This window comes from Schistocerca americana, chromosome X, assembly GCF_021461395.2.
Source record: "Schistocerca americana isolate TAMUIC-IGC-003095 chromosome X, iqSchAmer2.1, whole genome shotgun sequence".
Lineage (NCBI taxonomy): Eukaryota > Metazoa > Arthropoda > Insecta > Orthoptera > Acrididae > Schistocerca > Schistocerca americana.
The window spans coordinates 99,062,188-99,074,816 of NC_060130.1; the positions used below are offsets into that span (position 1 = coordinate 99,062,188).

General features: G+C 41.4%; 1 protein-coding gene across 1 annotated transcript in view; it reads left to right on the forward strand.

Annotated features, from left to right (window-relative positions):
- Positions 1-12,629, forward strand: part of LOC124555833 (mucin-17-like) — a 105,469-nt gene that overhangs the window by 58,195 nt on the left and 34,645 nt on the right. The window contains exon 2 of the mRNA XM_047129899.1: positions 10,356-10,408. Within this exon, the coding sequence (XP_046985855.1) occupies positions 10,356-10,408 (53 nt within the window). The remainder of the gene's footprint in view (positions 1-10,355; positions 10,409-12,629) is intronic.

Below are 12,629 nucleotides of genomic sequence, written 5' to 3' on the forward strand. Positions count from 1 at the left end.
AGGGAACAATTGACAGGAATGGGGGAAAGAAATACAGTAGAAGATGAATGGGTAGCTTTGAGGGAGGAAGTAGTGAAGGCAGCAGAGGATCAAGTAGGTAAAAAGACGAGGGCTAGTAGAAATCCTTGGGTAACAGAAGAAATATTGAATTTAATTGATGAAAGGAGAAAATATAAAAATGCAGTAAATGAAGCAGGCAAAAAGGAATACGAACGTCTCAAAAATGAGATCGACAGGAAGTGCAAAATGGCTAAGCAGGGATGGCTAGAGGACAAATGTAAGGATGTAGAGGCTTATCTCACCAGGGGTAAGATAGATACTGCCTACAGGAAAATTAAAGAGACCTTTGGAGATAAGAGAACCACTTGTATAAATATCAAGAGCTCAGATGGAAACCCAGTTCTAAGCAAAGAAGGGAAAGCAGAAAGGTGAAAAGAGTATATAGAGGGTCTATACAAGGGAGATGTACTTGAGGTCAATATTATGGAAATGGAAGAGGATGTAGATGAAGATGAAATGGGAGATACGATACTGCGTGAAGAGTTCGACAGAGCACTGAAAGACCTGAGTCGAAACAAGGCCCCCGGAGTAGACAACATTCCATTGGAACTACTGACGGCCTTGGGAGAGCCAGTCCTGACAAAACTCTACCCTCTGGTGAGCAAGATGTATGAGACAGGCGAATACCCTCAGACTTCAAGAAGAATATAATAATTCTAATCCCAAAGAAAGCAGGTGTTGACAGATGTGAAAATTACCGAACTATCAGTTTAATAAGTCACAGCTGCAAAATACTAACGCGAATTCTTTACAGACGAATGGAAAAACTAGTAGAAGCCGACCTCGGGGACGATCAGTTTGGATTCCGTAGAAATGTTGGAACACGTGAGGCAATACTGACCCTACGACTTATCTTAGAAGCTAGATTAAGGAAAGGCAAACCTACGTTTCTAGCATTTGTAGACTTAGAGAAAGCTTTTGACAATGTTACTGGAATACTCTCTTTTAAATTCTGGAGGTGGCAGGGGTAAAATACAGGGAGCGAAAGGCTATTTACAATTTGTACAGAAACCAGATGGCAGTTATAAGAGTCGAGGGACATGAAAGGGAAGCAGTGGTTGGGAGGGGAATGAGACAGGGTTGTAGTCTCTCCCCGATGTTATTCAATCTGTATATTGAGCAAGCAGTGAAGGAAACAAAAGAAAAATTCGGAGTAGGTATTAAAATCCATGGAGAAGAAATAAAAACTTTGAGGTTCGCCGATGACATTGTAAGTCTGTCAGAGACAGCAAGTGACTTGGAAGAGCAGTTGAACGGAATGGATAGTGTCTTGAAAGGAGGATATAAGATGAACATCAACAAAAGCAAATCGAGGATAATGGAATGTAGTCGAATTAAGTCGAATGATGCCGAGGGAATTAGATTAGGAAATGAGACACTTAAAGTAGTAAAGGAGTTTTGCTATTTGGGGAGCAAAATAACTGAGGATTGTCGAAGTAGAGAGGATATAAAATGTAGACTGGCAATGGCAAGGAAAGCGTTTCTGAAGAAGAGAAATTTGTTAACATCGAGTATAAATTTAAGTGTCAGGAAGTCATTTCTGAAAGTATTTGTATGGAGTGTAGCCATGTATGGAAGTGAAACATGGACAATAAATAGTTTGGACAAGAAGAGAATAGAAGCTTTCGAAATGTGGTGCTACAGAAGAATGCTGAAGATTAGATGGATATATCACATAACTAATGAGAAAGTATTGAATAGGACTGGGGAGAAGAGAAGTTTGTGGCACAACTTGACCAGAAGAAGGGATCGGTTGGTAGGACATGTTCTGAGGCATCAACGGATCACCAATTAAGTATTGGAGGGCAGCGTGGAGGGTAAAAATCGTAGAGGGAGACCAAGGGATGAAGACACTAAGAAGATTCAGAAGGATGTAGGTTGCAGTAGGTACTGGGAGATGAAGAAGCTTGCACAGGATAGAGTAGCATGGAGAGCTGCATCAAACCAGTTTCAGGACTGAAGACCACAACAACAACAACTTCAACAATGAAAAGTCAGATATACTGAACGAGAAAAATAATTTTTGACGTTATTAGAAAGAAAATAAGGTACAAATGGTACTATGTACTACATTATAAATATTTTGTGCTAAATGTGTACGTAAATATTTTACGAAACAAATAAAAGTCGATGTTTTGATGTTTAAGCGATGTTTGTAACATTATTTTAGTTCTCAGCAGTGTGGATAAATTGCCATACGACCTTTGTCAAGAACATCCACTGTAAATTTTACTGTAGTCATCAGTAAACTCTGTTATGATTGTTATTGTATTAATTTTGTTACCATATTTCAAATTTTTGCGGGAAGGGTGTGTGTGTCTGGAGATTAAAGGTAATCGCTGAGGGTTACTTTCAACTTTAAGGCCCATTCTATTTCTGTGAAGCCTCTTTACACGATCTACTTTCTAATCTCAACTAACTAGTCGACATAAGTGAGTCTACTGCAGCGTCCCTAACGTTTCATTCCTGTATTGAGTTTCGTCTGCTTCTGGTGGTCGTTTTCGTTTACACGTCAGCGCCAAAAACGTAATTACCTTTTTAGTTTCTGGTATTTCTATTCTATCGCAGATCCCTCATTATAAAAATACCACGACCTCGCCTAATCTTTTCAATGTGTCGCGAAAACAAAGTAAACAACACAATAAAGGCGAGAAAGCTGAAAATTTCTTTCTATAATAGGAGTGAACTCGATCTGAACAGGCTAACTTCAGATGTTAGGAGACGCCGCCACAGTCCCCTGTTTCTACGCATGCGCAGTGTGCAGCTATCTTTGATATTTAGTACTCCACTCTTGCCACAAACTATAGATCACTCAAGTCACAGACACACTTGCGACGCGGCTGGCTGCTGGCACGAAAGGCGCACGCACTTCGTGTAGTCGACTTTGACAAGAGTGTCACCCGCGTGAAACGGGCTCGAAGCCGTCGTTTGAGATTTATTTAACGACGTTACCTTTAAGACATCTCGTCGTCCATTTGATTGGTTTACGACTCTGTCATCACGAGTGCCGGCAATTAGCGGACGCGGCAATAAGCAGCCGTCACTGTCGTGCCGTTGCTCGTCCTCGGTTGTCCGCTATGACGAACGAGTCGTGCGCCTAGGTTAGTCGCCTGCCGGCGCCGCCAAGGCCGCACCAAAGCCGAGAAATCGCCGCCTGCTGTGAGCCGCGGTCGTCACCGCTAAGCTGGGGTCGATGCCTTGTCAGACGCACGAGCCAACTGCAGCGCCGCGCTCACACCAATTACGCTGCACTCACACTAATGAGACGCTATCATTCGTGCCGTGAGTTAGAATTCCAATATTGGGACGCTTCTCCCCTGAATATACGAGGAGAATTCGTAACAATTTAATTATCACATCGGAAAAATAAAGTCACCTAATTAATTTTCGTTTGCAGGTACATACCTGCTGACCTGGTACACTGATATCCTCATGCCAAAGTGCCGTAGCACGCCACTAGAGGAGTCACAATAAAATGGTGCCGCACATCGACAGAGTGGAATATCGTGCTGTAATTCGTTTTCGGAAATAGCAAAATTGTTGCAGCTATTTCAGGCCAATCCAGGCTGCCAAATAACTACTTCGGCATGGCTTGACACAACTGAAACACTACCGCTGCTGTCGATAACGAATTACCTCACGATAATCCACTTCATTAATGGGCGGCGCCATTTTATTGTGGCTTCTTTAACGGCACGTGAGTCCACGGTGGTGCGAAGATTCCAGTACATACCGGAACTGCAGTCATGTAACCAAAAACAAACAGAATCACGTAACATAATTTTTTCGAGGTAATAATTAAAATTTTGTGACCACAGCTCGTACAAGGGGAATTTGAAACGTTCTCGGCCAAGCGTAGAGGTGGCTTCAGTGACGCGCTAGATGTCTGAAATACCTTGCTGGGCACATTATTTTACTGACGTTGGGGAGTCTAGCTGCAACAGTACCAGGCGAGTATTAAAAGGAATCTGTTGTGAAGCCATAGTTCATCTGTATAACGGTATCAGTTCGGGAAATATGACCCACCAGTTGTCCAGATGTGTGCTTTATTTAATTTAAAAACACAGCATATTTTGAAAAGACGTGACCCCATCATCAAGTTCTTAAAAATACTATGCCATGCTATAATCATAAATGGAATCGTGTCTTTCTAAAACAAGTTGCGTTTCTAAATTAAATACTGCACACATCTAGGCAACTGGTGCGTTATATTCTTCATACTGCTAAAGTTCTTTCGGTAAATTGTTGTTTAGAGGCGAGGTCTCACTTCCGGATCCTGCGCCTTTGCGCAAGAAGACTGCAAATTTCCTTGTCATTTGCTGTGTAGAATGCTTTCGCTCCCACAAAACGCCTGATGAGGTCAGGCCTTCGTAGATAATTAACTGATGAAAGGTGCATACTTAATCATATATTAGTAGGGGAAGGAGGTATGTGTAACGTTCTTTCAGTTATGTTAGTGCCAATGTTCCAGGAGTTGGTTCATAGGAAACAACATTGCTCATTTCTGTTTAATTGATTTCAATTACTGTACCTGTCTCTGACATTTCACTTGCAATGATTTCTCTCTCTTAATCGTCTTTAAATATAGCAAACTTGTAGCATCCCAAAGTGCAGCAGCCGTTACGTCATGTCAGTCCGGTAGGAGCTGCCCCATACACCTCAAGTTCCAGGCAATGTGCCTCGCTTATTGGCCAGCATCGCGCACACGGCACACCGCGGCTGTTTCACATTTTTATGCGGCTGCTGTTATCTACCTTCATTTCATTCCTCCCCGTCTCTCAGCACAGTACCGGTGAAGTGAAATGTGCACGAATGCTAGCACGAGTTTCAACTTAACGGGGTTTGAAAAGAAGAATACATTAAATTCACCCATTTTCTATAGATTACGAAAAGGCCTGCGTCGTTTCGCATAAATTTATGTTTGACAGAGACGGCTAAGAAACTGAAGATACATCTTCGATAACGGGCTTGAACAAGTGCAGGCAGCTGGACAGCTACACCGAGAAATTTCAACAAATAATGCGAAGAACATAATGATGGATTACTGTTTCACTTCTTTTGGGTCCGTAAACTGGCAGTTTTCCAAATCAAAATTGTATAACTGGTTACACAGGGGAAAGATTTTAATAAACAAAGGTGAAAGTCAATGGCGTACTTTATTATTCTGAAGACGAACTACAAAAATCGATTCATCTTTTAAACGTAATTGGAAAGGATTATAATTCTGAGAGAGCATTATATAAAACTGAGGCTCGCTGTGTGTTTTGGTTTCATGAAACGAACTCTGCTGCAACTGTTCGGCTTGAATTTCACACCGAATACGCTAAAGAACCTCCAAGCAGGCCTAGAATTTACTCTTGGCACAAGAACGTTGTCGAGATGGGTTGTTCACTACGACACAATAAATCAGCAAGTCGCCCGTGTTGATGATTACATCGAACTGGTTAGGGACAGCTTTGTCCGCAGTCAACAAAAATCAACGCGACATGCGTCTCGCGAGACTGGCATTCCACAAAGGTTATTTGGAGAGTACTGCATAGACGTTTACACTTGAAACCGTACAGGTCCATAACGACACAGCACATTAGTGATGCAAATAAGATGGCTCGTGGGGAATTCCGTGCGGAAATGTTGCCTCGGATAGAGGACGACGAGATATTCTTGAACACAATAATCTTTAGCGATAAGTCAAAATTTCAAATCAGTGGCACAGTGAATATGGGGCAGCGAAGCTCCCCATACAACCCTGGAACACGTTCGTGACAGCCCCAAAGTTAATACTGGGGGATCAAAAAGTCAGTATAAATTTGAAAACTGAATAAATCACGGAATAATGTAGATTGAGAGGTACAAATTGACACACATGCTTGGAATGACATGGGGTTTTATTAGAACCAAAAAATACAAACGTTCAAAAATGCCCGACAGATGGCGCTTAATCTGATCAGAATAGTAATAATTAGCATAACAAAGTAAGACAAAGCAAAGATGATGTTCTTTACAGGAAATGCTCAATATGTCCACCATCATTCCTAAACAATAGCTGTAGTCGAGGAATAATGTCGTGAACAGCACTGTAAAGCATGTCCGGAGTTATGGTGAGGCATTGGCGTCGGATGTTGTCTTTCAGAATCCCTAGAGATGTCGGTCGATCACGATACACTTGCGACTTCAGGTAACCCCAAAGCCAATAATCGCACGGACTGGGGTCTGGGGACCTGGGAGGCCAAGCATGACGAAAGTGGGGGCTGAGCACACGATCATCACCAAACGACGCGCGCAAGAGATCTTTCACGCGTCTGTCAATATGGGGTGTTTCTTTTCGGTTATAATAAAACCCCATGTCATTCCACGCATGTGTGTCAATTTTTACCTCTCTATCTACATTACTCCGTGGTTTACTGTTTTCAAATTTATACTGACTTTTTGATCACCCGGTATATCTTGTGTGCTTAGCACGCTGAAAGTGTACGGCCCTTTATTCTTCATGGAGAAAACAGTCACTGGTATTATGTATTTGGATATGCTGCAAAACGTTTTAACTCCACAAATAGATGAATGTTACCGATATGGGATGGTTTACTACCACCAAGACGGTGCACCACCTCATTTCCTCACGAAAGTTCGAGGTTTCCTCGGTAATCGCTTCCCAGGTCGGTGGATTGGGCGTGAAGGGCTAATCACATGGCTATCTCGCTCATCAGACTCGACATAAATGGATTTCTTTCTGTGGGGTTTCATTAAAGACCGTGTGTATGTTCCTCCCTTACCAAAGAATTTAGCTGACGTGAAAGATCGTTACAAAAGTAACGCCCGATCTGTTGCAATGAGTGTGGGAAGAAGTTGATTGCCGATGTGATGTTTGTCCCATCACAAATGGTAGTCACATCGAACCAAAATGACACTTGACACTTTTGTGTGAAACTTGAGGTTGTTTGCTACAAAATAACACTTCTACCGATTCTGTAACATATTCCAATAAATTTCTCTATAATTCCAAAGTTGTAAAGTTCTTTTTGACTCACTCGGTAGATTGTGCGGATCAGCATAATGCCAATTTGCGCAGCCCAGCTACAAAATAGTTCAAATGGCTCTGAGCACTATGGGACTCAACATCTGTGGTCATCAGTCCCCTAGAACTTAGAACTACTTAAACCTAACTAACCTAAGGACATCACACACATCCATGCCCGAGGCAAGATTCGAACCTGCGACCGTAGCGGTCGCGCGGTCCCAGACTGAAGCGCCTAGAACCGCTCGGCGACAAGGCCGGCCAGGAACAGCATAGGGCCTATGACACTACCTTGCGGAACGCCAGATATCACTTCTGTTCTACTCGATGATTTACCGTCTATCACTACGAACTGTGACATCTTTGTAAGACTAATTAAAAATAACAAAGTTATTATTTCTTAGCAATTACGATAGAGTGATTTGTGATGCCTTTCGAGGTGCGATAGTGTGCCTCAGTGTTCGTAAAACCGGGAACGTATGCTTGCGGCCCTATGAGCATGGCTGTTGTCGCCTTGGGAAAAGGGAGTGTCATCAGCATACTCATTATAAGATGTAAATGAAAGGGCAACACTCGGTCGCTGAGAAAGTCGAAATAAACATCCTCGTTCATGTTCACAGTAATCTGCAAGGGCAGTCCCATAGTACGGTATGAAAAACGCTCGCAAAACATCACAGAAACACCTCCGGGTTGAAGATGAGATGCGTAGATTGAATAACTTATGGGGATATACTGAATAGAATAGCGGAGAAAAGAACTTCGTGGCACAACTTGTGTAAAAGATGGAATTGGTTGATAGGACACATCCAACTGTAGAGGGAGACAAAGGCTTGATTGAATACAATGGAGCACGTTCAAATGCAGGTTGCAGCGATTATTCAGAGGTGAAGAGGCTTGCAGAGGATAGGCTAATGTCGAGATCTGCACCAAACCACTTTTCGGACTAAAGACCATAACAACAAAAACATTTTGTGATGTAAAACTTAACGACTGAAAATAAAATTGTAACCGAAGAACAAGCAACATAAGCTCAAGGGCAAAAAATAGTCAAGTTCACCCTAATGGTGTGTAACACTTCTTCCATGGGTCCCTATAAGAGAGGGAGTTCACTGTGCAATGGGCAACATGTTTAAATGTCGCAGACACCAATGTCAGATCATTACAACCACAGCAGTTCACATCCAGGGTATCAGCCTGAAAAGCTTGTAAGTGTGTTGCAGAGTTATGTTGAGAAATAACTCTTACTACAAAAATTCGGTACGTTGCGCCGTCTCCGAGTTAATTAGCATTGAACTTAGCCAATCAGGCCGTTGCGCACGCAAATTCAAGTGGCCTTCCATATACAATAATGTCAGTTGTTCTCATAGCACACAAGACTGCTCAGCCTTCGGTAACGGTTCTATACTTACTACGTCCTTTGCCCAATTTTTATATCGCTCTCTTGTTCGGTTTTAGGAAACCAAACGAAGAACACGTTTGGCGACACCGTCTATGGCGGGCCGTTTGAATTTGCGCGTGAAAACCGCCTAATTGACTGACTTCAATGTTAATTAAATCGGAAACGGCGCAATGTGTCGAATTTTTTCTTATGAGCACAACTCACCCTGCAACACCCTTACAAGCTTTTCACACCACCCTGTAGCCCTGTATTTGCTACATCAAATGTATTCGCGCTTCTGTATTTCGTCACAACCTGTACTCGTACACACATTATGTAATTACCGTACAGGGGAGGAAATTTTAAGTGAAAGCCGCTACCTGGTATCGACTGATAAATACAATATTGCAGTGCCTATGTGGTTAAGAAGGACGATACAATGTTGTTCCTTCGGACATGCAATATCCGTAGTAACAGGCTCTGCGGCGGCTACAGCCGTTATCAAATACATGAACCACATTCGCATATCCGGAGGAATATTGCATCGTTCTTCCTAACAACACAGGCACTGCAATATCCTGTGTCGGCGAGTTTGCGTGAATACTGTCTCCAAGGTTAGATTAGTTTTGCAACCAGACCAAGAAATCTTTAATGTCGTTCGAATCCAAGATTTTTCGAGTCAACGCAGAAATTACACACAGTACTAGAAACATAAACCTGTGGGACGCCTTGGAAATAACCGACTCCAAATCAACTAATCGTACGGACTCGTCACAGAGAGAAACTGAATATTATTTATCGCACATCATAATCATAAACAAAATTTAAGACTTTTCATCCACACTGTTGAAGCTATTTCACTTGCCAAAAACATGAGAATTACAAACAACAAAAACATGAGTATCAATGAAATCGGACCGGAAATGCGTGACAGCGTGTCTCTGATTCGATAGATACACAGAAAAAGTTTTACACTGCTCCTTATGGTGTAACAAAACATTATCTATAGCGTAATAACGCAGTTACATTATTAGTGCGAAACATTAATATTTTATTTGTATCAGTACTCGTCAGATGTAACATAAAATATGTTTCTCTGATGGCTCTTTCTTGATGAGCAACCTTTTGTTCATTATCGTACATAACTACAAAATTAGCAATACTAGTAAATAACTTTGTAAACGCATGTATAGACGTTCAGTTTTATAATAATGTAACTTTAATTCCCTTGTAAGTAGATAAAACATGGATGTACCCCGTCTGTCCACAAACTGCGAGACTCATTTTATTACTGACGTGGACGGCTGCGTCGATTAATATGAAAAACACAACGCGGACAATTCTTTTCTGAAAAAAAATCGTCACAGGTGACGAGATTTGGTGTTATCAATTCAAACCTTAAAAAAACGACGAACTGTAGATATTTACGCAGCCAACGTGACGCGCGTGTTGAAGTACATCCCAAAGAATGACTTTTCTGGCCGTTTCACATGGTTGCATGAAAGTTCTGTGTGTGGTACTCAAGTGGAGGATACTGAGTAGAGCACACGAACCATTCAAACCACCATCTGAACGTTTCTCTATTTTCCGGTTGATGGTATTCTCCAATCTGATTATAGAACTTAGTAAGTAGTTTCTGCAAGACTTTTATAAAGTCCATGTCTTGTGTATGTGAAAAATAACAATTTGCACCGCGATTCAGACTCCACGTCAAACTGTACTCTGGCTGGGGATCCGATTTTCAGCCCGAAGGCAGTCCCGTACCATCGCCAGCACGATAATGTGTAGTACAGCATTGTGGTGTTCAAATCAACTTTTGGCTCGATGGCAGTTTCACTTTTTAAAAAGTAGTCTTATATGTATTTTTATAAACTTCTGATTACCAATATGTTTATCTGCTTCCAGGGTTGTCGTGTTACGTGCACTGCCTACGCAATGTTTCCGGCAGACACCACACGGTAAGTTCCTAAAGATTTGTTTGTATCCACTAAGTGAACTTCATGCATGATACCAGAGAAAAAAAAGCTTCACATGTCTCATTACAAAACGGTATGCAGTTGGCATCATGATTTTACACTTCCTGTAAAATTTGAAGGATTCCGTACCATTGGTGAAAGATTATAGGGCTCCGTCGACATCGAGGTAATTAGAGGAGGAGTCCAGTTTTGACTGCAAAAAGCCGAGGAAGGAAATCGGAGGTGAGCTTGTTTATAAATCTAAATCTGAATATCAGTAAGAGGGTTTGAAATCCCACTACTCTCCAATATGAGTCCATTGTGCCACCTCGGTCGGATAGTTGAGTAACTTGTCAAAATTGTTAACTTCGTATGATAAAACTGAGAGAAGTACTGACGCAGTTAATACTGTGTATTCATATTCGAGAGTTTCGTCATTCCAGTCGCAGTCAGCTATTAAAGATTGAAATTTTCCTTTGGTCGTCTAAATCGTGCGAGACGAATTTCATATACATGACACCGGACAACGTCAGTCCTGTTCTTTATCGTACTTGATTTTCTTGCATAATACTGGATCTGTTATTTGTGTGACATCTTGCTATTTTCAAAAGCTATGAGCGACAAAGACAGTTTTCTACTCTAAAAATAAACGACAGGATAGAATAAGTCTGTGACAATCAAGGAACAGGGTTCTCACTTGTATGAAATGTAAGATCTCGGGACATAACTCTGAATATAATTTTGAACCTCTCTTGGACAGTCCTGTTTTCTTCGTCACACAGTCTCGAATGTACTACGGTAAGACCTGTGGTTGTTGTCGCTTCTTGCTTGTAACATTCCGTATCGGAGACGTCCAAGAGAGTTGCTGCATAGCTTCGGGATATGTGGAGACTTAGACTCGTGTTTGGCATTTAATATGTCAACCAGAATATTTTTTCCATTATATGTCCTCTGGCTTAAACTGAGAAAATATAACGAACTTTGGAGGCGCCAGAAATTTGTGTGCTGAAGAATATCATTCATATCCAGTTTTTCTGACAATCGTTTGAACATTAAAACGATAACGTGATCGTGATTCATACACAACACAGGTACGCCGTTGGTTCTTTTGAGAGACCAACATACCGCTTCAACAGAGAGGGAAGATGGACAGGGTCGCTCCTAGTTGCACATAGAATCAAACTACCCGATAGGTATTTTGACCATCCACTACAGTAAATTAAAAATATGATGATATGTTCTTTTGTAGTTAATTATAATTTTAAAACTACGACTTTTGACGTGAATGAAAGCCAAAAAAATATCTCTATGAAAATTCTAAATTATATTATTGTACAGTAAAATCAGATCGTTGTCACATACCAAAACTTTACCAACATAAAATGCTCCATTCTGAGAGCCTTATTCAGTTTTTTAGCATCATCCCACTTGAAATTCTTAACCTGGTCTAATTTCTTCCAGTTTTCATTAGTTTACAGGCAATACGTGGCTTGCTATACAGTTCTTCCGTAATGGTTCTCCTAAAACGCATTTTACGCGCAAAACCACTGACGCACAGTTTCGGAGAAAAGTAGGTTTCCGACACAGTGCGTGTCCACAGTATCTGCGCATTATTTTCTGGGTTATATCTGCTTACCAACCAACTTGATTTGAGCAACTTCCTTTCTTATATGACGAGGAGAACTTCGTTAGCCAAAGTCTATGAAACTGTTTGCTGATGGTGGCTTAATGAGCGTTTTTCCCAGCGGCTCGTACAAAGAACATCTTTTTCGTCATGTCATCGTTACTGAGCCATTTTTCCTCGTACACGAATAAGTGACGCAATGAGCAATGCGGTATTACTCTATCTTACTAACGACTAGATTAAATCCTCTATACAGTCTCGTGCAAACGCAGTGCTTGCGTAAATGTGTGCACTCCTCTCCGAAAAACACAATATCAATTATTATAACAATTATTAAGAAACTGATCAACAGATGCAGGCTACTACGATGTGACATAGCATATTGCTGCAAATGCTGATACAGTCCTGTAAGCAAGACACGGTCAGACTCAGTCTGCTCGTATCGAATTGTGTAGGCTTACTGGACGCCTCATAAACCCAAAATAATCTCCTCATCAGCGTTATAGTGGTACTGACATATGACTGACTCACATCACGCTGCTACCGAGGTAGAAAAGTTAAAAAAAAATGCCGCATTTATTCTCAGCTGTCTAATGTGAA